Genomic DNA, 25,263 nt, shown 5'->3' on the forward strand with positions numbered 1-25,263 from the left:
GGGTGTAGTTCTAAGAAGACCGACCCCAATCATACGTTTTGGGAGTGCCTAACACCTCCACCAAACGTAACTTGACAATTTTCGAGTGATCTAAGCAGATCATAGTCATCGCTTGGAGTTAACATAGTGTCCCTCTTGAACAAAGGGATACTATTTTCGGACCCTAATCTAGGTGGCGGCTCCCCCTTTATTGGACAACTCATCCTCCTGCAATGTGAAAGGATCCCCTTCACAGTAGTTCAGTAATAGTAGGAAACCCCGCAAGATCTTGACTCACCCACGCTTCCTCGGATGTATTTTTGGATTTCCATTAAGTACAACCTACATTAACCAAAATATTTTTATTTAATTTCTTTGAAACTTTATCCAATTTTACCATTTTTTCTTTGATGAATGCTCATGGACCATTTTTATATAAGCACAAAAATAGATAGTTGTCATTACCTATTCAATATTATTCCCTTCCCCCTACAATCCAATGGGTCTCTTGGAAGGATCACAGGACATGATCCTCTTAAAGCATGACACATAGAAAGTTATAAGGGTCCCACGGGGACTTGGCTCTTGTGCAGCTGTGGCGAGAACTGCATAGGTACAGCACGAAAACCACCCCAAATATAGGGGGTGATTATTTCACATGTGGTGCCCAGGTAAGACCGACATGTGAAATGACTACCTTACTCTTATTTTTGTTGTCGTTTAACGGTGTTGCACCTATGCAGCTCCCACCACAGCTGCACAAGACCTTTTCTCACCCCACGGCCTCGGATATTGCAGTCGTATGTCCTATCCAATTAATTAGAATCAAACATTCACGTACATAAAATGAGTCACTCCACATGCATAGCACGTGTTTCGTCATTAACTTGAAGTCTTGAACCCCACCACCAAGGGAACAACAAAAAAAGAGGGTTCTCACTCTACACATCAAACAATTTTCATTGGATTTAAAAAAAAAAAAAAAAACCAAGAAACCATTGATTATTATATCAGCACTTCACATGATTCAAATTAAATCACTTTTTTTTGGCCATTTGGTTTACTTATTACATTTTTTATTAACCAAAATTTTTAAATATGATAATTTTAATCAAGGAGAAAGAAAACTACCTGATCGTGCATGTGCGGTGCGTGGCTCCTATGCCCAGACATAAGCTGAGCGAAATGACCCGCCACATTCTCATAAAAAGATGGAAATCTTGGGGGGCATGGCGGTCTTTTTACGCGGCCTTGTGTCTAGGCCCAAGATCAACGAACCACACATGACCAAATAGCGATCTACACGACTAAATAGCAGTCTCTTTCCCCTTTATCGTCTAATCTTTCTTTGGACCACCTATGACCTTGAGCTTGATGGAATCAGTCATTCATTAAAGACACAAGAAAATTGGAAACAGACCAAACAAACAAAAATATTTGTCATGCTATAATTTTCACATGCTATTTTTTATAGAATAAGCATTTCATTCAAATAAGGGGAAGGGATCGAAGCACGAGAGGTTCCATGCATTGCTCATTTGTCAAATAAGGGGTAGGTTTTGGGCATTTCGATATCCTTATTGTCTCCATCACACAGAATATGTATGACCTTGCACCATGCACGACTGACGACTATACTTATAAACTTTTGCCTTCACACAAATACAGAAAAAAGCAAGAAAATACGTAGCTAAAAAATGTCAGCTAGCCAAATTTGATCCAAAGGTGAATCCCATCTCGTAATTCATGTGTTGAGTTTCATGTTAGATAACTTTTGCTATCGAAATATTATAGAAAATTACATTTGTGGTCATTTTGGTTTACTCTTAGAATGAATTTTTTTTTTTTTTTTTGTGGTAATGTTAGAATGAATATTTCAGTATCTAAATAAGAGCAAAGTATATGTGGTTGGTTAGATCAAATACATTTAGCCAAAAAATTTACCAAGTGATATATCAGTAGACGAGACCCATTTTTTATGGATAGATAGATTCCTAGGTCCCTACTTTATATGTCAAGTTTTAGTTTAAGCGGAATAGGAGAATGCATAATAATGATCGAAGTATAAAAAGTTGTGCATGGACATGCACAACAATTACATGTCAATACATGTAGGAGCATATGGTTGAATTTGAGTCTAATTTTGGCATGTGATCATCCAAACCGTCCACTGACTATCCAATTATTAGAATTATTGTATCATTCTACCTCATGGCAAAAATTATAAACTGACAAGGGAAACTTATCTTAGCAAGATAGTAAAGAGGGATGCTTTCCTTTTAAATAATTATTGTGAGGAAAAAGGCACTCTGAGCCTAAGGCATATATTGACCAAAATGAGAAATAATTTTGATTTAATAAAAAATATGAGAAGGTATAGAGTACCCTACTTACTCAAAGAACCATCTCCTTTATTGTAGACTACATTAATAACAATGAAATTCAAAATATATAAACAATTAGTAGTGGGAGCCAATATTGCTAAATATAGCTTTTGAGAGCATTCAATGATTATCATTAGCTTCATTGCTTCTTCCATCTTTTCTCTTTATTAGTATCTACTCATTTGGAAATGATACTTAAAAACATGGAACTAGCAAAGTTGGGGCATATTTTCAATTTTTTTAGGGCCAAGAAAGATAGCCATTGGAATGGAATATCTAAACCATAGCCTCTCATTCATAACCCCCCCCCCCCCCAAAAAAAAACAAAAAAAACAAAAAAATCCAAAAGTTGGACCAGTAACACAATCTAACCCCTTTTCCCACTATTTTTAGATAAAATCTCAACAACCAACCACCTATAAATATCCAGTGGTACACGAAACGCAACACCGTTCTAACTTGGAGTGGTAGAATTTGGATTTGGACTGTTTGGAAAATAAGACATCAATGAGAGAAGATTGATGGGCTAGCTAATCTTCTTCTTAGTTTGTTGGTTTAATTGTAGACTGTTGGGTGGTTCTAATATATATACAACCATTAGTTTAAGAAATCAAATATTTTCGTCGAATCTCAATTAATACCTATTTTAGGATCAACTATGAATTCACTTAGATCTTTATTTTTCGTTTATTTTTTTTTTTTATAATTAATAAAACTTAAATTCTTGTAACTAGACTTACAAAGATTTTAAATTAATAAAAAAAATTCAAAAAATAAAATGTTTGTTCCATCTTATTGATTTTATTGAGATAAAATTTTCTTCCATTCATAGAGGATGATTCACCTTAAACCCCTCCTAAGATTTTAATATGTTCCAAAATACCCTCTCAATATCCACTCCTGTTCCTTGATGAATGGAATCTTATTCCCCATAGATGAAGGGAAACTCGATCCATTTTATTTTCTATGGTTTCGATTTCATTCTGTAAACTTTGAAATTCTGGGTTTTATAACTTTGCACACAACTGACAAACTCAAACAAAAGATTAAAAAAAAAGCTTAGAAAAATTCCCCAATCACATATATATCTTGAGAATTAAGAGGAACCATCTTGTCACCTAATTGTTCACTCCACCATTTATAGGAAACGAGGGTCCATACAACCCATACAGCTATGCAATTAAAGACATGTCCTCAAACAAATATGGTGACCCTTCCAAGACAAATCTCTCTCTTTCTCTCTCTCCCTCTCACTCTTTCTTTTGAGAATTTTTTTAAACCAGGTTCCATCAAATCATCATCTCAACCACCTTGCCTGCAGGGTCATCACTCAAGTCACTCATCTAGGCGCTCAATACCATATAATATTCATTCTTTTCTCATACTCTCATTATTATATAAAAGAAGGAGTTTAGCTCGTCTCTAGGGAGCCCAGTACGTCCAGGGTGCTGCTAGTCGTTGGGTTATACCGCACACATCCCTAAGCAGACATCGAGATGTGTGCAGCACGGCTCAGCCGTTGGATACCCCCTTGGCACCCTGGGTGCTGGGCTCTCTGGAGACGATCCTGATCCAAGAAGAAGAGGTTAATTTGCATCGTTAGATTGATGATTCTTTTCCACTGGAGATTATTATCCTCTCAGGTTCCCTCCCCGGTACAGTTGTTCCGTTCCTCTCATAGGGGGTGGAAATGACGACCTAACCTCCTGCCCGAACACACTGCCCCCAAATGTGGTTAAGTTGTTATTTCCATCCTCTATGGGAGGAACCGGACAACCGGACGGGGCAGGGAACCTGAGAGGAAAAAAATTCCACAGTCCACACCCGCTCTTTTGAATGTTCTTCTTTCCTTGCAGACCACTTATATCCATTCATTAATACATTTCAAGGCTCACCCTACTTCACTAAAGTCCTCATTAATGTATTGTATTAATCATGAGAGAGACTGTGGGGATCACTTACATTTAAATACCAGTAAGATAGGTAACAGCTACTGTGGCCCTTATAATTGGCTTGTGGGAGAAGGATAGGGAATGGGGTGTGGGGGTTACCTCTTGCCTTCCCTTCTTAACTTCTACACACACACACACATTACTAGGGCAATGTGAGTGTGGACTGTGGATGGACTAAGACCCATTCCATGTTACTCTTCCCTGTTCATCACCCCCATGTCTTGGTTTTATTTATTGGGATTCAAACCCATTTTCTAGATTTGTTTTTAATGTAACATAATTTAATAATGAATTCTTTAGATGATTAATTAAGGTAATTAAACATTCTTTATTTCTCATGGCAAGTTGCTAGTCAAGTTATATATATACCCACCCTGGTCAACCGGAGCCCTATGATACGTCAAGGGAGAAGCATGTGCCGCAGTCGAACTATTTCATTCTTCAGGGATTATCGGGAAAAGACATTGTTTCTCAATTACATTTTTAGGGGACCAAGTTTTACTTCACCCACCATGGGAGTACTTACCAATGATATTCGATACTCAAAAATCCAATCAAAATATCAAATCATTATGATTGAAGAGATTCTCTCTTCACCTTAAGTGAAAGAAAATTTTCGACTTAAACCTACGTGCAATATTAATTAAAAAATTAATGACAAAGAAATGAGTTGTTGCATTGATTTGACTTATATTGAAGTCCTAGCTACAGCTAGGAACATTTAGTTTAATGTCTAACTAACCAGTTATTCATCTCTTGTATTATAATGATTTCTTTACTGACTTAGTCTTTTGATAATGATTAGTTATAAATAATAATGTGATTAACACCATCTTATATATCTTCTATGAAATGATTGCTTACTAAGTGATATACAGAGGGCCGCCAAAGACAAGATGATGGCCCTAATTAAGAATTAGTGGTTACATGCAAGCAAATCACAATAATGATCTATGACTTATGACTAAATCTCTATTTTTGTCTCTAACAAATTTATTTTTTTTCGTAAATAATTAAACCTATATACGTATAATACATAGTTGTATGTAGTTGTGATAGTACAAATATTAACTTACTGTTTAGGAAAGGTTACCAACATTTATGAATGTTAAGTGCATATATTTAATTACGATAATTTTGACTTCTTAACTTGTAAAAGCTTCTCTGCACATGTTGCACCCATTGGTAATTTTGGATTTCCCGCTAATAGTAATGGATCTTGAGAATCTAAAGTCAACTTTTAATGGACGTGCACGTGTGATTTCTCTGAATGACCCTGCAAACAGCAAAATTCCAGGGTTTAAGAATCCTAGGTTAGTTAATTAAAATTAATATGATAGAGGACCCTTTAAACAGGAAAAAATAAACCAAGGGTTTAAGGGGTCCTAGGTTTGTTGGGTTAAGGGTCATATGATGATAGATGTGACCCTTTAAACAGCAAAAATCAAGGATTTAAGGGTCCTAGGTAACTAGGGGAGAGTTCTTTTTTTATTTTTTTATTTTAATTTGTTTTCCCCCACCCCCCTCCCTCCCCCTCCTGAAAGTACATGCATACTATTAAATAGTTATTGATAGGGTTTTAAAGTCTCCCAATTCCCAAGCTTCAACCACATATATACAATGTAGTGATCCTCCCATATTGTATGCTGGCATTATCATCATATTTGCTAGCTTGTTGTGAGCTAGGTTCAAGAAAATAGCTCATTTGACTAATTGAATTATTTTATATTTTTATTTTCATGTTAGATTTTGTTGGTTTTTGACTTGTTATAAATAAACAATAATAATAAAAAAAAAAGTGAAAATAAATGAGGCCTTATGGGTCCAGAGAGAGAGAGAGAGAGAGAGAGAGAGAGAGAGAGAGAGAGAGAGAGAGAGAGAGAGAGAACTCATAGTTGGGTTTTGGGCCAATGGGGTCAAGAAGATTTGATTTCTCATATATAGATTATTTCAAGATGGTAAAGAAACTGTGTTCCAAAAAGAGAGATGGGGGAAATGGGTTTTATATTTTTTGGTATCTGATCTGGTTGTTAGTCTTTGGATTCATGCATTCTGATAAAACTAGGAAGCAGTGGAAAGGTGTCCATTGTAACGCAATCCATGGAAACTTTGGAAGATATGAAACATTATATATTGGGTCCACCCATGGATAGATCATAAGATACTGATTTAGGGGGGGGGGGGGGGAACCATATGTTTGCCATTATTAATTTCACTAGAAACTCTTTGATTCTTTTCTTCAGATATATCCTACCATGCAACGATATTTGCTTTTCCAAAGAAAGGAAATTAACAAAAGGCCAAATGTTCTCTTTGTCACAGAAACATGGGGGTAGGCGAAATGATCGCCCGACCCCTATGAATGACCAAATGACTGCCCCATGTGTTTGGGATGCAATCTGCGCTCCCAGGTAGAGAACAATCTCCCTTAATTAACAAAAAAGAAAAGCATAAAAAGAACTCTTTAAAAATATTTATAGGTTCATGTTCTCTGTGCCGCAGCCTAGACACATGGGCCTGCCACTCAGGGGGGCAGAGTGGCCATTGCTCCCCACCCCCATGTGTCTGGACGCAGCCTGCGCCCCCAGCACAGAGAACATTCTCCCAATATTTATAGATACAAGTCTTTAACAAAGTTACAGGAGTATGCAAGTGTCAATCATGCCCTAACAGTTGTCCTCAATCATCTATTATTTTTATTCTGCAATTTTTCATGTTTTTGGTTTCTCGCTTGAGTTTTCTGTTTTAGGATACATTTGGTATCAATTAAAGTGAGTGAAAATAACTGGAAGTCAAGTTATTTTCAATATAGTCTATATCAAATTAATTTTCCTTGCATTTACGAATGCAATTCTTTTGTGTTTTCTTCGCTTATTTTTTACTTTCCACTTTAGGCCCTATTTGTTTCGTTGTAAAATTTTCTATTCAATCCATGTAAATGATATTTTACACAAAAAATTTCTTCTATGTAAAATTATCTTAATTTTTTTCTCATTTTATATTAAACCAACCATAATCTTAGTTTACAATAATTTTTTATTTTTTGCCTTTTTACATAGGAACAAACACATTCTTAGGAGAATCACTTCTCTTTTTTTCATTTGGATTGAAATATTGTCGCAAGTATTGATTTTCATTGTGAAAACATTTTTCTATCTCAAAAGGGTTACAAGAAACACATTAAATTTTTTTTGATCACCGAGAGAGAGTGCCAAGACCTGACCAGGACAAGTCAAGAATCTTACCCCATAGGGGAGTGTGGCCCCTGCACGCGAAAGCATTAACGGAGCGGGCATTTCTGCCTTTCATGGGGGAGGGGTGGTCATTGCACAGAAACCATATTTTTCCCTAATTTTTTTCCTCGCAGGTTAACAATAGTGGGTGAATTTCAAAAATTTCTCTCTATCTTTCCAGGAAGATGATAAAAACAAAATATAGATAAAAGCATACAAAATCCAAGATACACATAACAACACAAGCAACCTTAATAAAAATGGCATACCCAGAGGCTCCCGCTACTATGGATCTAAGGAGGGTCGTAATGTACACATCCTTACCCCCATTTCACGAAGAGGTTATTTTCTGTCTTGAACCGGCAACCACTAGGTCACAATGGAGTAACCTTATTATTATTTTGTAAAATCATATATTTTCTACATATATATATCCATCGATGAAAGTTGATCCTCTGTTGAGTCCAAGTTTAAAATCCTTGATTGTAATTGTTATGTGCCTAATGGGGTCGTATGAGTGTTAGATTGGACTAGCATAATATGAGAGAGGTTAAAAGACTTGATTTAACGTGTTCCTTCAACTCTGGAGAGTGAGAATCGATGTAACGTATTCTTTTGGCTCTGTAGCTTTTGGCATATCAATCAAGTAACTAGACTAATTTTATCCCTTTCTTTTGTTTCCAACTTAACATAATTTCTTTCCTGAAGAAGAAGATAAATTCGCTGACAGTTAGGAAGCCCCTTCTCTCCTTCTAAAATGCAACTTTTTTTTTTTTTGGGTTCTGTTTTGTCAATGTCTCTCACCTTCACAAAATGATATTGTAACATGGAGAGTTAGGTATTGTAGAGGACATGTTCTATGCGCTGTTTAATCGTTACTTTGTCTTTTGTTGTATTATTTCCTCTGCCAAACAATTGAGGACCTAACGTTTTATTATTATAGTTAAAAAAAGTAAATAATTTGAAAATGGAAGAGGTATCTACACGCTGCCCGTTTATATTAAAATCTTACAATCAAGTTAATAACGGACAGAAAACAATATGTTTAATTACGGGGAGAAAGTTCTCTGTCCGGGAGTGTGGCCTATGCCAGCACTACCATGAGTCTCTCTCTCTTTCCTCCCTATTTGAAAAGACAACTCTACCCCCTTGTTTTAAGGAGGAGAGAGATAGACACATGGGAGTGCTGGCGAAGGCCACACTCCCGGACAGAAACCTGCTTCCCTTAAATAGGAAAGAGCAAGGAGTCCACATATTTAACGAGAGAGAGAGGGTAAACTCTTATTTTGTCAACGGCTACCAATTTTATGAGAGACTCTTCAAATTGAAAATCAGTTTGCAAATTCCAGTTTTTTTTTTTTCAAAACTGAATTTTCCTTATGTCACGGTGAAGGGAGAAAAATCTCTTGATCATAGCTTTCGTATGGACGGGAGAGGGTATGGCATGTTTGACTATATGTAAATAGAAGGTTTTAGGGTCTTAGGATGGAGGCTGAACCCTTCTGGTGTAATGAAGGATAACTTTATCTTTTTTTGGACCGAATTTTTCTTTAGCCATGGTCAAATCGGTTGGTGACTATAGGGTATCGCACAACCTAAGGGTTATATTCGACCATACATAGAGTGATGTTTTCTGATCCTAGGATGGTGATTGGTGAGTTTTCCATCACCATGGTCAAGCAAATCTTTGTCCAATCATTTTATGAATGTTTGCATATTCTTATTTTTTAAGGTAGCCATTGATTGAGGAATGGAGGACACGAATCGCCAACTAAATCGGTCTCCATTGATTTTGATTTTGTTGGAATCGACCTGAATCCTAGATAACTCCAATTTTTTGAAATGATATTTAGCAAGAATTGGAAAACAGACAAAGTCAATTCCAATCCCATCTGATTTAATTCAATTTTTAGAACCATTAAGGTAGGTGAGTCAGTCGATCGGTTTGGACTGGTTTTGGTATAAAAATGAGTTATTCCAAAACATAATCCAATAAGAGTGCATCGATTTGGTTTCGATGTGCTACTGGTTTGGGTACAAGTTCGGTTTATCATGTAAATATTAAGTATGAAAATACTGTGTTTTTTGTTTTAATGAATTTTTGGCAATTCACAACATGATCAGCAAACTTTTTGTTCTGGTCAATTTTGATTCCATCGATTTGGGCCGACTTTTGACATCCCTACATGAAAATGAGCATTAACCTTTTTGAACTTTTGAAGAATGAATCGGGAAGAGCTCAGGAAGCAAGAGAGAATGCTAAGAAGAAAAAAGAAATAAGTACTTTAAGGAGAAACAGAATTATATCCGAGAGTGTGTCTCTTGCACTTAACACATAAGGGCAAAATGGTCAACCCAACCCTCATGAAATGTATAAATGACATCCTACTTGATGCACTCATGCGGTGAATGCACGTGTGGACGCAGAAGCCACGGTGCCGGACAGAAAACAGTTCCCCATAACCAAATTCTGTTAAAACGTAGGGAACCAAACTTCTTTCCTATATAATAAGGGAGAAAGACTTTTTCTTACTCCATCCACCAGAAATTTGGTCGGGAGCAACCGATGGTCAAATACTCTCTTATTGGACTAAATATCCAAATAACCTTTCACCCATCCTACACCATTGATTTGTGTGTTCCACCGACCAGAGTGGCACAGTGCCCCTCCAAAGAAGAAGATAGATAAGCAATGGCTTGGCTAACAAGTCCCAGCGTCAGGTTCGTTGGTTTTCTTTTTGGAATTGGGATTGCTTTCCCTTCCCTAATTTTGTCTCATACAGTATCGTCTCCACTTTCCAATCAATCAAAACCCTTAAAATAGAGAGGAACCGGGACATTAGCCTCAGTGCTGTTTGTTTATTATGAAAGTCTATAGTAAGAAAAAGGGGTAGCCCTTGGACATTACTATTACCATTTTTGGATATTTGGTAACCCCTGTCACTCTCATACTCCCACCATGTTTGTTTGGCAATGTTAATTCTCCACTCTCCCCCAATCTATCTCTAAACCTCCTTTGAGTCCTTTCTCCAATAATTTTTTTGTTTTTTAGGGGGATGGTGGAGAGGGGGGACCTCCTCTATTTCTGCAAATGTTGAGGTTTCTTTGAGCCAAGGAACCTCTGTAAGTCTTCAACTCAGATGACCTTACTAGTTTATTTCTATTCTGTAGTTTAAAGCCTGAAGGTGAATAATTTGGTTTGAGTAACATGGTCAACTGTTCATCCTTTGTTAAAGGGTCACCACAAGAATAGACATTGAAGTAAGAGAAAAAAAAATTGCCTCGAGATAGTCCAAATTCTTTAAATGTGTTGTCCCATGAGAAAATGATGCAATTGTGTGCCCACCCTTGGCCCATCCATTGTTATTTTCAGAGCTGTCCGTGTGCTCACTGTCCTGATTTAATGCAGAGAGATGGATGAGAAGTCTCTATTCATTTTTTTTTCCCCTTTCTTAAATTGCAGCGTTCAAAGACTTTGAAGCTTTTGAAGTTGAAACTTGAACAGAGGAAATCTATGACCCTTTGAAAGTGGAAACCCACCTGCAGAATTGATGAATATCTCGAATACTGCAACCCAATTACTTAAATCCCTACAGAAAGAAAACCCACCTGCAGATCCTCATTTTGAGACGTTAATGTAGCTTTAATATTTATTAGTGTATTTATTGATGATCAACGTTCAAACTTCAAAGATTTCTTATAAGAAACCCGTAAGAACTGTGAAGTGTGAGAGAAACTTAAAAGTGGTTTGTATATATTGGAAACTGAAAATATTGCTCAAGAAAAGATCAAAACACACACATACACAGAATCTAAGTTCTCTCTTTGGAAGAGGGAAGAGACTAAAAAAAAAAAAAAAAATAAATAAATAAATAAAACCCAACTGAGACAGCATATGCATATGACAGCTTTCCTCTTTCCTCATTAGAACTGTACAGTTGGTTTCATTGAAGAGGATTGACGACTTAACAAAGAAAGTAGCAGAGGAAGAGAGAGAGAGAGAGAGAGAGAGTCTTTACCCCCCTTCAAAGAAAAATTAAGAGGACTAAGAAGAAAAAAACACACTAGTAATCCCAAAGTAAAGCTTCAAAGCCACCACCAGTTACACTTTCCGGCACGGGAATCTGATCAGGAAAATAAACACAATCGTCCGAACTAGGCAACCAATGGGGTGGATAGAGCCACCCATCAACGGAGTCAGCGAGTATGAAATCGTTCTGGCACTTGGGCGAGTCGAAGCTCGTTCCTAATCTGGGTAACTCCACAATCTCGCTCAATTCATCCGAGGTCGACCCTAAAGATGATGACAAAGGCGATGATGACGAAGAAGAAGATGATGGAGCATCAAATTTGTCCATGGCAGCTGCTTTGGCTGCTGCAGCTTGAATATCACGAGGCGACAGAGTTGCTGGCCGAGGCAGAGACCCAGCGAGTTCGGGGAAATTGAGAATCACCGAATTACCTTTTATGCTCAACGCCGCCACGTCGTGGGCTCTGGCAGCCATTTCTGGGGTCGGGAATGTGCCCAACCAGATCCTTGATTTCTTGCGAGGCTCTCTAATTTCAGAAACCCATTTGCCCCAATTGCGCATTCGAACTCCTCTGTAAACTGGGTGTTTGCTGCAATCTCTCATCCTCTTGGTTTTCTTCACTTGTGTGTCTTGTAATTTGATCTGTTGCGTTGATGGGTCTGATACGAGCTTAAGATGGGACTGAGATGAACCAGGTGAAGCGGGAGAAGATGGAGATGATGAGAAATAGTGGCCACTGCTCTCTGTTTCTGAGTTCTGCATTTCTGCCGTTGCGATACCCGTGAACTTAATGACCAACCCACAGGACTACCATTGAGATCACTGTGTACGAAACTTGTCGCCTCTACCCGAAGGATCCACCAACCGCACAGTCTCACAGTAATATTTGACTTTCGAACCTTCTTCTCAACTCTTGTCGCAGAGAAGGGAATAGAAACTAAAACATTGGACACACAGGACTTGCCAATGCAAGAAGAAAGTTGGTAATCAAGGATCAACAGAGATTCATAGGAAGAGAGGAAAACATAGAAATAAATACAGTTTCCTTCCTCCTTCAGCTAGAATCAACTAGGTTTCGTTTTGATTTTGAAGTAGAATAGACACCCACAAGTAGAAGGAGATGAGGTGGAGAGAAAGAGAGCTATAGAAGAAGAGGGTCAAGAGAGAAACCAATGAGAGCTAATCGTCTGTGTTTATAGAGGGACAGAACAGAAAACAACATATAGAGAGAGAGAGAGAGAGACCAGCAACGAATAAGAGAAGGAGAATGAGTAAGTAAAGCTGAGACTGAGAGGGTTTTAAAGTAGAGGAGGAGGAACAGGGGAGACGTGCGCCTTCAAAGCGACCCTCAACTAACCTACCCTTACCCATCATTTCACAATGACACAACACTCTATAGACTCTAGGGACAGACTAAAGAGAGAGAGAGAGAGAGGGCCCACCTCACAGCACAGCAAGCCCTTATAGTACATAAGGTAGGTCCCTTCACTTTGTACTAGTTAAACCTTATTTCAAGAATCAAGAATCCAAGATAGCCGCCTTAACCAGTTTCACCAAGTTTACCTATTCCTTCATCATCCGCCACTGCTCTTATTCTTATCATCTGATGGATTGTTACCATTTCAGCCTTCTTGTCTTCATTCAAAAGACAAATATCATTAAAGAAACACTATTTCTCAGTAAAGGTTTCTTGCCACTCAATCCTTATTTTCCATCACCATTGTGCTCTGTCACCTTCTCTTTTTTTTTTTTTTTCTTTCCTAGTAACTGGTTTTGGACTTTTCCTTTTCTATAAGTTTTGTGATATTAAACAAGGATTTTTATTTGTTTCCATGCCTCCTAACACAATGGTTTGTATAAATTGTCTAATACCAACTCCAACCACTGTAGCTAGAAAATAACTAAGAGATTTATTTTCATCATTGAGCACTTCCTCTTCTACTAATAAAACAATACAAAATTCCATAGTCTATCATAAATATCCATAGCTTTTGTAATGGGTATGTAATCCGCGAAGCGGGCGTAAGGCTGCGTGCATTATGATCTTCCTTAAACTCCGTAATAATGGGAGCCTCGTCTTCTGGGTAAGCTCTTAATTTTTAAGCTCTTTTTTCAATAGTTTAATCATAGAAAGGAGAATAAAAAATCTTTTCCTCCTAAAATTTTTGTTAATGAAATGATTATTTTGTGAACATCACTAGTTCGGTTGATTAGAGGCTTCCTGGTTGAAGTGCTTGCCCCCAGGTGGTCATGTGATCGACTCTCCTGTCACATTTGTGTCATATTAAGTCACCATTCCCTCCCCCCCTGGTAATTGTAGATCTATTGGCTTGTCTTAGCCTTCCCTCCCCCTCTTAGGTGTAATTGGCCATGGGCCCTTGATTAGGATAGTCCCAAAAATAAAAGTCTCTCTCTCTCTCTAATCTTCAGTTTTGGACCTCTGGTTGGTTGATGTCAAGTTCAAGATGATTATTGAGAGAGAGAGAGAGAGATATGACTGTGAAGTAAAGGGTTTGTCCCAATATACAATTATACACTTGTAAACAGAGGTTCTGTGCAAACTTGTGAACCATCCATTTTCTAAAGGAGAATGTGAGAAGATAGTTGAGTGAGAAGGTTTAAGGGTTGTCCCAATATAAACAGTGTATCTGTGTGAATTTATGAACTTTCCAATTGCTAAACAAGAAGGTCTGTATACAAATTTGAGGGTCCCCTACATGTTATTAGTATCCGTATCCCTTTGATTCCTAAAGATATGGAGATAAATGTAGGCAGGACACCTACAGGGTACAAACTTATGATCTGGTGATAAGAATTGAAGACAGAATAAAAAATTACCCTGGATGACCCAGATATCTGGATGATATGGGGAACTGAGTACAGGCTCTGAAGTTGCTATTAACCAGATATCATGAGCCACCCTGTCAAGAAACCTCCTCATTACTATCTCAATAAACTCAAGAACAGAGGCAGTAATGGATAAAATCCCCTTCCTTTGATCATCTGACAATCAAAACAAGCAAGGAAGGCTTGAATAGAGACTTAAGGTGTGTTTCAGTGTTCACTTATTCTTTGAGAATATACTGAAATGTACCTTTTGTTCTTAGATCATGGGTCTCCAATGTGAGGGGTAACACTGAAGTTCAAGTAAATAAGTTTCAGCTCAAATACTTAACACTCTCAGTAAATGATGACAGCTTACATTGTCTTCTATGTGTAGCAAAGACTGAATTTTATTGTACCCAACACAAGTGATTTTTAGGCATAAGAGAAGCCCATATCAATTATCAAATTGGTTTTAGCCCAACCTACCTTTCTTGTATAATCCATATCATGACCTAAACCATGTCTGACTTGAATCACCCATACCTAATAAAACAAACTCCAAATTTATGCACAACCGATTTGGTGATCAATGTGTTTAATTCAGCCTGATTTTGTACTTCCTCATGGTACCACTCTTGCATTAAAACCATTAATGGTGACACTGTTTATTAATTGAACATAAACAGCATCAGTTGAGCAATCTTAATTCTTAACAGCTTGGACTTAAAACATAGACAAATTGAGCCAAACAGTTTCTAATCTCCATACTTAAGGGACATACCACTCTTGTATACTTTTGTTGATAAAATTGTTATGATGGGATAGACAAAAGCAGGGATTAACATCGAATTGGAGTTATGAAGATCAGTTTTGGAATCAAAAGATTTTAAGATAAGTAGAACAAAGACGAAGTATATGGTGTATAATAACTTTAGTTACACTAAGATGAATAATGGGGTGATGAAAATTGATGAAACGAAGATTTTGCGAAGTGATAATTTTAGGTATATGAGCTCAATCAGAAATAAAAAAAAAAAAGTGATTTAGAGGATGATGTATGAGGTGGAAAGGTGCGTCCAAGGTTGTGATTGACGTATTCCCATAAGATTTTTAAAGGAAATTTTTATAGGACAGTCATACAACCGACTATGATGTATGATGTGAAATGTTGGGTAATTAAGAAGTATTATATAGATAAACTCACTATAGTGGAGATGAGGATGTGTGAGAAAACTAGGAGAAATAAAGTAAGGAATGATCATATTAGCGATGATTTGAGAGTAGCTCCAATATATGATAAACTACGAGAAAATCGTTTGAGGTGGCATGGATATTTTCAATGGAGGCCTTTGGATGCTCCAATATGGAGGAGGACTCGATTTGATTCAGATTGAAGGAACTAAAAGAGCCAAGAGCAGAGCTAAATGTTCCTAGCAGAAGTGAAGAAAGACATAAAGCTTAGGTCTTATATCAAGTATAACCTCGAATAAACAAACAGTATCACCATCATCTTCATTTTTAATCAGAGATGACCCTAATTAACTTTCTGATCATCATCATCAAGTTAGCATTAAAGGGCAGGTCAAGAACAAAATTTATAAAAAGAAAATAAATGAAGGTAAAATGTATGGAAAGAAAGAGAAGTGTGAAATTGGGCTATAGAGTAGATGCTGACACATTTCCATGGGCTCAAGCAAACCCAAAAGGGAGAGAACAACCTTTTCGGTTAAGGCTGAACTATTATTGGGCTTGGAGAACTATAAATAGACATCTACAAGAAAGGCTAAACAAAGTAGAAAGACCCTTCTTAATGTGGTATGAAGATTTGGTGTTATATATATTTAACTTCATATCAAACTCTTAACAGGATTGAAGGCGACTTCTCTTTGGCATCCAAAAGTAAAGCTTAGTACGTAAGAGTTCATTAACTCAAACTTGCTGATTAAAAAACAACACAAGGACACATGGTTTTTAGAATTGGTTTGTACCGGAATTGGCAGTGATCGATTCTGATTTCGACCCTCAAAACCCTAGAAATTTCCTGTTTTTGGATCTGAGAAACAATTCTAGGTTATGGTCCATTTATTTAACTGGGTACCCGATATTTGATTAAATATCCGACGTATTATGGATATGAAAATCCACATTCTTATCAGGGAAAGAGACTGCCACCTGGTCGTGCAGCGCAGGGGCACCCCAAATACCCCTAGGCATTTCCTTCGTTCTAAGGAGGTGTGGTGGTCATTAAGGCGCAAGGACAACATGCGCTGCACGACTGAATGGCATTCTTTCTCTCTTCTTATTCATATTTGTTGTTTACATATCAAGGATTGGAACGGCTTATGTTTTAACCCCTTCTTTTAAGTCCTATTTTTATATATGCTTTTTTTTTTATTTGTTCTTCATTTCAAAATCTTTCTACATACATACACCCCTTTAATTCTGTTTAATGCCATTTATATAACCTTGAATTATATATAATACCCCACATTTATTTATCTTACATGCATATTATATAATAAAATAGATCGAATATTCCTTTACCGATATCTGACCCATTTTTAATTGGTATGAACACTTTTATTTTTGCACATGGCAAATTAGATGAAGCTTAAATTTTAAAGGTAAGTAGACTCCAAAATCTGACCCATTTTTAATTGGTATTCACAAGCCAGATTTCATTCCAAATAGATTTTGATAAAGGGGCACAACAATGCATTGAAGAATTAAGAGACATCCAATAGTGTTTTTGTTTTTTGGGCTGATGTTCTCGGTGCCGTAGCGCAGCCTGCGCTCAGATGCATGGGCTTGCCATTCAGGGGGCAGGGTGGTTGTTTCGCCCACCCCCATGTGTCTGGGTGCAGCTTGCGCCCCCGACACAGAGAACATTTGGCTTTTTTTTTTTTTTTTTTTGGTAAGAGATATCCAATAATGTCTGGAGTACACGTAGATATGCATAGCATACAAAAAGATGCATGCTAATACATGAAAAGCTATCTGATTGAATTAAGCTCTACAATTTGATATATGGCTAATCCAGATCATTTTCTTTCTATTTAGCAGTTAGAATAGTCATATCACATTTCATGTGGACTAAATAAGGGGAATTTTTGCCTTTGATAATCATCATAGATTTACAATATGGGAAAACACTGCCCAGTAGCGCCTCCTACACACTTTCACATGGGGTAGTGAAATGACCACCCCTCCCCTCCTCTTGGATGCCCGTGTGTGCGATCCCATTGCTCATGTGTTGGCTTAGGGATCACACAGCCTAGAAGCAACCCCTAATAAATTTTGGGCCAAGTATGTTGGTCTTAGTTAGGCCAAAATGAAAGCCAATTTACAACTTAGCTTCAACATATCAACCTTGTAGCCCATTTTTGGGTTTCTCAATGTCCTCACACATTTGATTTACATTATAAATGTTATATGCAAAAAGGGCTGGGCACACCACCAAGGTGTCCAACATGTGTCATCCTCTCTTCTTCCCTTTTGAAAAAGACTCATTGCCCTCTTGTGTCTAGCTCTATGATTGGTGTATGCCGCTAGGTTATCAAAAGTTGACGGCATACCAATCCTCTCCCTAGTTATCAACATTCATGCTATAAAATAAAAATTTCTCAACTACTAAATAAAAAATTTTAAAAAAAAATTTTGAAATGGCTGTTCCCCCAAAAAAGGGGTACCTTATGAGCAAATAGTGATGAAGCTAAGCTAGACTAATCATATTAAGAACACATCAATCAACATACTACACATTTCAACTTTTATATTGTAGGTTCAGTGTTCTTTTCAAAATGAGGAAGATGCCCTTAACAGAGTAATGATACAATCAAGATTTTACTTCTCATAAATGTTACTTGGTACACCTGACTCCTAAGTCAGGTGTGAGGTGTAACTCTCTTTTAAAATGATCGGTATATGCACTTATCTCATTTATTATTGCTCGTCCTTGTCAAAAAAATTATGCAATAAGGAGATATGAATTCATATTGGGAGATGCTTCTTCTATGCCCTGGTGGTTTAAGTGTGTGGTTACTGGTTAGTAGTATTGTCATGGGCCCTCCCTGCCTTAGGGGTTACATATATATTGTGTACATTGCTCTCTCACTTCTCTCCTTGATCACCACTTTTTGTGTGTCCATTGACTTGGCATGGGAGATGTCATTGCAAGTGACGAGAGTGAGGCTCCCATTCTCATACATTCACGTACGATAATGGATTCCAACCATCTGGATGGTTGGAATCCATTCTTGTACATTCATGTACAAGAATGTGAACCCAACTCGTGAATTTCATGAAGAGCTTGTGAGAGTAATGTGGGTATTTGAAGGAAAGGAAAAAAAAAGATTCCAACACTGTTTCCATAAGGAATGTCCTCTCATAGGTTTTTTTTCCCAATAATTTTCTCTCTCCTCTCTAATCATTGTGGGTTCTTATGGCTATGGATGATACTATTTCATGCATTGTCATTGGTGTGATGCGAGAAGATCCTTCTACGCCAGTAGCGTGGGGAACCCTCTCTCATAAATATATATAGGGAGAAGGGTTCTCTGAACTACTAGCATAGCCTACACCCTCTCACATTTAATTTTTTTATTCAATTATTGAGAGAAAAAAAGTAATAAAAACCTTCATGTAAGGGTGTGCAGACTACGCCGGTGGTTCAAAGACATTTTTCCCATATATATAATAGGGAGGTGTAGGGATATCGATTTCCAGTCCGAATTGATTGGACCGATCGAAACCAACGTAAAACCATACCAAATCAAATCCTTATCAGTTTGGACTTTCGTGAAACCAGATAGGACCGAGCCGACCGGATGGATTGAACCAAAATAAAAAAATCTGTTTGATCCAAACAAATAAAAACTATAAAACATTATACGTTTTCATTTAACTATCTACCAATGGAATTACGGTGAGTAACCAAATCCAGTAGCGGGGAATCATCTAGTTAGCTTAGTATACCAAAAAGAATTTGGTGTTAGCCGAAATCGGACCAATAACAACCTGATATAGGTCGATAAGAGTCCATTAAGTCAACCCGATAAAAGACCGAACCAAATCAGACAAAAAAACAAAAAACAAAATCAATTGAAACCGGACTTTTTCTTATTTGTTTGGTTTCAGTTAGGCCTAATATCATACCAAAACCAGTTCAGCCCCATTGAAATCGACTAATTAATAATACCCCGGGGAAGATAGATCTCAGAGGAAGTAGGGTGGCTTAATTACGCTCCCTCGCAGAGATATTTCTATTTATTTTTTGGATAAGAGATCGTTGCATGGTTGTTTAACCTCTGGCACCAACATGGGGGCCAATGAGAGCATCAACATGAATGGTATTTTTTGTTTCATGGGAGGTGGGATGGTATTTTTACACACACCTATGTCCACTCAACCAGGTAGCATTCTTTTCCCTTAGGTGTTTTAAAAGGGTTTAGGGAAAAAGTTGTCAAAGCCATTGAAGTAGAGTATAATAATGCTAGGGGGTGCTATTCTCTGTGCTGCAGTGCAGTCTGTGCCCAGGCACATGGGGGTGGGCGCAATGACCATCCTGCCCCCCCTGCACAGGCTGCCCATGTGCCTGGGCGCAGGCTGTGCTGTGGCACAAAGAACATTCGCCCTATTGCTAGCACAGCTGAGTTTATCTCTTTTCTCCTCACATGAAATGGCTACATTGCCCTCCAATAAACATACCGTTTTACCACACCTGATTGGCATGCTCCTCTATGTTAGTTTGTTCAGACAACCCTAACCCAAGAGTTCATGATTAGCCCATAAAAGTCATGTGAGGAAGCGTAGGCTACACGGCTTGCTGAGAGACTTCTCAATATATATAGGGATGAGGGGGGGGGGGGGGGGTGTGTTTTTTAATTATAGTAGCCATTCACGATTCACGTGGTGTTCATGTTGGGGGGGAAATGGGGATACGAACTTGTCTTTGGCATTCTGCATCTGCTGTGCTGCACTCACATGTGACATTTAGGGTTCTTTCATGTTTAAACTTTAAAGGCAGCCATGAGTCTTGACCCCTCACCCACTACACCCAAGAAATCACACCACCACCACCACCCCTATTGCCATTGTCACATGAGAGCATTCACAGACTCTGGTGGAAGGATTTGGGACTTCGGACTTTAAAAAACAAAGACACTGCCCCAAGGCAACTGGTCACTGCCCTTATTTCTCAGAAGCTTTAAATTCAATGTTTCAACCTCAGACCAACTTCTTGGTCCATTCCACCCTAACCAACCCCACATCCCGTATGAATCTTAATTGAGTTAGTTGTTTCTTCTTCTCAACTAATTAATTAAGTTTGTTTTCATGTTTACCTAATCTCAAATCAAAAGGAGCTTAAATGAAGAAGTAGGTTTCACCTTATCCGGAACTTGCTATAATAGCAGTTAAGGGCATAATGACCTAACCACTTTTAGGTTTATGTTTATGATTCATGTGGTTGTTTTATCTTTTTGGGGCCATTCTCCACTACTAAAAGAAAACGGTTCAGTTTAACGGATTGTGTTTGATGAATGGGCTGGAGCTAAGGCTTCTTTTTTGGGCCCAAAAGAAATTTACTGGGCTTTTAGAAATTAATATGATTTTTTATTTTCCAATAATTTTTTTGCAAAAGCTAAAAATTGTTGACAGTGTTTTGAAGGATCCTGCATCAATGTGTTCCCATACTTTGCGGTAGATCTCATGTATTTGGGTTTTAAACTTTAATTTTGGGGATATACTTTGACTCAAGGGTGTCAATCAGTCTGTTCAGTACGGTTGTGGTCTGGCTAAATCGGTTTTGTTCCCGGTTTTATCCATTTCCTTTTATTGGGTTATTATCGGTCTGATACCAGCTTTGGTTCGGTTTGGTTTTGGTGTTACATACAAGTATTTTAAAAAACAGTAATAATAACATTTTATTTTATTTTATTTTTCTGTTTCTTACCGGTTTCCTATCGGTTTGGTTCTGGGTTTCGTTCAGTTTCTGGTTTCAGCGAGACCATTCAATCGTTTGGTTTTTTTTTTTTTTTTTCTGGTCTCCAAAACCCAATCCAAAAACCACCCAAAAGGGTTTGGTTCAGTGCCGGTCGGTCCAACCAGTTCAGGTTGAATTTACCGGTCTCCAAAGTTTTACTATATACAGAAAATGAGCTGCTCAATGAAGATGAAGTTGTTTGAGCCTGAAGCTGGACCCTTTCAAAGTCCACTAAATAAAAAGCCCAGGCCCAACCAAGTGGAAAATAAAACTTTGAAAATCTAGGGAATACGGGAAGGTGTATGGATATACATTAGACAGATGAAAAATACAAGGTTGCAATGCCAGTACATGGGAGAGTATTTGATTGAATAAAATTCTGAAAATTGAACATTGGCTAATCCAAACCTAGACATGTTTCATGTTTGTCTATCTAACTCGCCGCATGGTTCAAATAGTGGACCCTTGAGATAAGGGTATTGTAAGCGAAGTTTCCCTATTAATTGATAGTATTACTTTCCCATAATATTCTTGCTTCTGACTGATCATATGGAAATTCCGTTGCAGACCTTGGCGCAACGATAACGTTGCTCCATTGCGACCTAGTCATTGTAGGTTCGAGTTGGGAAACAGCCTCTCTGCAAAGTGGGGTTAAGGCTGCGTACATTATGACCCTCCCCAGACCCTGCAGTGGCGGGAGCCTCGTGCATTGGGTACGCCGTTTTAATACTTGCTCAAGAGAGGACAGATGATATATAGTTCCACTTCATAATATGCTTCCCAAATCTTGTACTTGCTTATTCATGAGCTTATAAATCATTAACTTACTAGTTGCCAAACAAAAAAGGCTCTAGAGATTAATTTTATGCATTTCAATGTTCAGTTAGTGGCATTATCATCCACAATGTATTTAAGTCCTTTTCTCCAACATCTTCTTTTCTAACATTAATATGAGCTAATTCATTTACTTGATGTCCAGGTCCTTTTGCTTCTTAACTATTTCATATCATTCTACATAATCTTCCACCACATATCTCAAAATCTCCTGGTTTTGGGTCAACAATTAAGTTTTATAGAGGATGAAGATATGCATACAATGCCTGATGCTGTATAAACAAAATACACTATCTTCAAGTATGTCTACCTATCTAATGTCGATTTGCAATACTAAATTAATGTCTAGAGAAGAGAATAATAGCATTCATATTTTGAATTTTGTTGTTTTTTGATATTTTCTTTTTCTTCCATTCAGAGAATTCCAAATTAAATGCAGATAGTAGCCATGGCAGAGACCCTGGTATGGATACCCTTCTGCTTTCTTCATTCCTAGTTATATATGTAGACACTCACTGTGTAGAATATGGGAACCTGTTATGTGAGACACTAAATGCATTGTAATACCCAGATATACATAAACGCAGATGAAACCTCAGATGACTACTGGCTCTGTGTTTTAGCTCAGGAGTGGGCACAGCTCTGCATCTTCTTGTATATCAGGCGTGTTATAAAATAAAGTTCCAATATTCATATGGTGACCTATTTTCAACATAGGTCATGGTAATACTCTTAATTATTACAACATTTTTCCTTGTGTTATCCTACACCATTGATGTGAACTCCTCTACTTTCCAGGTGGACTTGCAGGTCACAGGAATTCTCATCCAATTTCTCAGTTATGCCTAATCTGAAGTCTAAAGGGGAGAGCATGATTCCTCCTATCTACAGAATAGTAACATTCCTTTTCCTGAGATCTAAAGCCTCCTAAGAAGTTTGCTTCTGGGGTCTTTGGTTGGGCTGCATCACCCTAATGGACTTATAGTGTTGTCTTGGGATCTCATGGCTTGATATGTCTCATGATAAGAGGATAAGACCCACCATCGGATAGGCCCCATAAACAACTCCAACAAGACAAGTTAAGCAAAGCAGGCTCAGTGCCCAAATGTAGAGAACTAACCCCAAACAGGAACAAATATCTGAATGCAGACTAGACAAAGGTATTAGAGTAAAATGTCAACAATTTCTCTAATAATGCCAAACCTTGTTTACAGGAAATGGATGCTGCAGCTTTCAAAGATTTCAGCTCTCATGAATGGGGCATTGGGCTGGTAAGTGACATCATTTCAAATGTATCTTCTCATTTCCCAGTGAACATCTATTATCCTTGGTGAACTTTTTCTTGGATATGAGAACAGCAAAGCTTCTTTGCTAAAATCACCTTATTTTGAAGAACCAACTTAGATTACTGTATTTTGTTGTATATCAGCATTATTTGGTAGCTAGGGCCTAGGTAATAAGGGCACTGAGACTAAATGGATACCAGGAATCATACACAGTACATACTGTAAGAATTATACGGAGAGTAAGTATAAAATTGAAGCGTCAATTTTGGTCCTTCACATGGATGTTTAGTGCTAACATGGCAAAATTTTGGATAACAAAATGTCCTTGTTATATAGCTTGGTGGTTAGTATTAGTACTGAAAACTCAATACAGTTGCAGCCAACTTCCTCTCCTCCACATGCAGAAAGCTCTGCAGATTCGTTTATAGTCATGGTTCAGAATCCTCATGCATTTAAAGCGACGACTGGAAGCTCAAACAGTCCAAGCCTCGCTGCCAGAACTACAACCACCAGCACCAAGATTTGGATTATGGTTTATTTTCATGAAACAGAAATCTGGAAAAACTATTCACGAACTAAATTGATACATTTGCTTCTATCCAAAAATATAACTGTCAAGGAGGCACTTCAACAGAAAATCTTTTATGATGGCAGAAGGTCAAATTTTAAATTCCGTTCATACTTTATACATCCTATTTCCTGTTATAGCTACCTGAAAGCAAGGTCTGGACACAGAGTCATGGCATTTACACCTTTGGGCTAGAATGTTGAACCCTTCACTCCCTCCCCACCAGTTAAAATGCATATTTTGTCCACCTATTGTTTGTTTTATATGAAACTGTAACTTATAGAATTAATGTTCAATAGATTCTTGTCTACTGTTTAAAGTCAATAAATTGGCAGGTCTCCTTGTGATTGCAGCATAGCAAAAAATTTATCTCCCTTAAAATAATAACCCCTGCAATCTATGTTAGAAGTTGGCTACAATTTGGAACTACACAAGAAAATGGGAGAAAGTTCTCAGATGAATGTGTAGAAGTATCCAATTGATCCAATTTCTGAAATATGCCCTCAAAATGGGAAAAAGAAGATTAAATAGGGGGACTTATATGTAAGTTCCATCCTACCTTGTTGGGATTATGACATTAAAATCAGGGTATGAGATCGCTGCATGATCGTGTAGCGCCTACAACAGCACGGGGGTCAATGAGAGTGCACCCAGGGGCATTAACGTAGATGCCATTTTGTATATCATGGGGGGCCAGGGCAGTACTTTCACATTCTCCTGTGTCTGGGAGCAGGAGCCACACGACCAGGTATTGTTCCTTTCCCTTAAATTTATCAAGGGAGAAAGAGCACTGCTAGGGTGCGTAACGTACGCTAGTGCCTTCCTATATCTATCTGTCTCCTCCCACAATAGGGGGCCGATATGTCATTTCATAGGAGGGAGGAGAGAGATAGACATAGGGAGGCGCTAGTGTACACTATGCAGCCTGGCAGCATTCTTCCTTTGGGGAATGTTCTCATTAGTTAAACCACAAAATTATTTTTGAAACTGGATGTGATAACTGTTACACAGGAATTGTGAGAGCTGTTGTAAATGTCAAGTAGTGTTGTGTAGATCTTTCAATCTTGAAGATTTTTGAACAGGGAAATGCAGTCACTAATCTTGTTATGATTTTCGTCCGTATACTATTTATTATTATCATTCATTGTAACCAACTAAAAAACCACTTACTGGAGAAGAGTAACAAAA

At 37.8% G+C, this 25,263-nt stretch overlaps 2 protein-coding genes across 4 annotated transcripts; one reads left to right on the plus strand and one right to left on the minus strand.

Annotated features, from left to right (window-relative positions):
• Positions 1 to 11,475: 11,475 nt before the first annotated feature.
• On the minus strand, positions 11,476 to 12,410 carry LOC122657086 (ethylene-responsive transcription factor TINY-like). The gene has a single exon (XM_043851850.1). The coding sequence runs from the start codon at positions 12,339 to 12,341 to the stop codon at positions 11,613 to 11,615; it is 729 nt and encodes a 242-aa protein (XP_043707785.1). The 5' UTR covers positions 12,342 to 12,410; the 3' UTR covers positions 11,476 to 11,612.
• Positions 12,411 to 22,241: 9,831 nt separating this feature from the next.
• LOC122656339 lies at positions 22,242 to 24,451 on the plus strand. Of its 3 annotated transcripts, none has more exons than XM_043850815.1 (6): positions 22,242 to 22,521; positions 22,640 to 22,684; positions 22,793 to 22,884; positions 23,020 to 23,116; positions 23,436 to 23,492; positions 23,887 to 24,451. In XM_043850815.1, the coding sequence occupies exons 2-6, from the start codon at positions 22,655 to 22,657 to the stop codon at positions 24,268 to 24,270; spliced, it is 660 nt and encodes a 219-aa protein (XP_043706750.1). In that variant the 5' UTR covers positions 22,242 to 22,521; positions 22,640 to 22,654; the 3' UTR covers positions 24,271 to 24,451. The 3 variants fall into 3 exon arrangements, with proteins under 3 accessions (XP_043706750.1, XP_043706749.1, XP_043706751.1); XM_043850814.1 differs by having other exon boundaries at positions 22,809 to 22,884; XM_043850816.1 differs by lacking the exon at positions 23,436 to 23,492 and having other exon boundaries at positions 22,809 to 22,884.
• Positions 24,452 to 25,263: the final 812 nt, after the last annotated feature.

The sequence above is a fragment of the Telopea speciosissima genome, chromosome 3, assembly GCF_018873765.1.
Source record: "Telopea speciosissima isolate NSW1024214 ecotype Mountain lineage chromosome 3, Tspe_v1, whole genome shotgun sequence".
Taxonomy (NCBI): domain Eukaryota; kingdom Viridiplantae; phylum Streptophyta; class Magnoliopsida; order Proteales; family Proteaceae; genus Telopea; species Telopea speciosissima.

Coding starts and splice junctions, on each gene's coding strand:
- LOC122657086 (XM_043851850.1), bottom strand. CDS start 12,341: ATGCAGAACTCAGAAACAGAGAGCAGTGGCCACTATTTCTCATCATCT.
- LOC122656339 (XM_043850814.1), top strand. CDS start 22,467: ATGAAGATATGCATACAATGCCTGATGCTGTATAAACAAAATACACTA. Junction 22,885..23,019: donor TGCATCTTCTTGTATATCAG/GCGTGTTATAAA, acceptor TCTACTTTCCAG/GTGGACTTGCAGGTCACAGG. Junction 23,493..23,886: donor ATGAATGGGGCATTGGGCTG/GTAAGTGACATC, acceptor ATACAGTTGCAG/CCAACTTCCTCTCCTCCACA.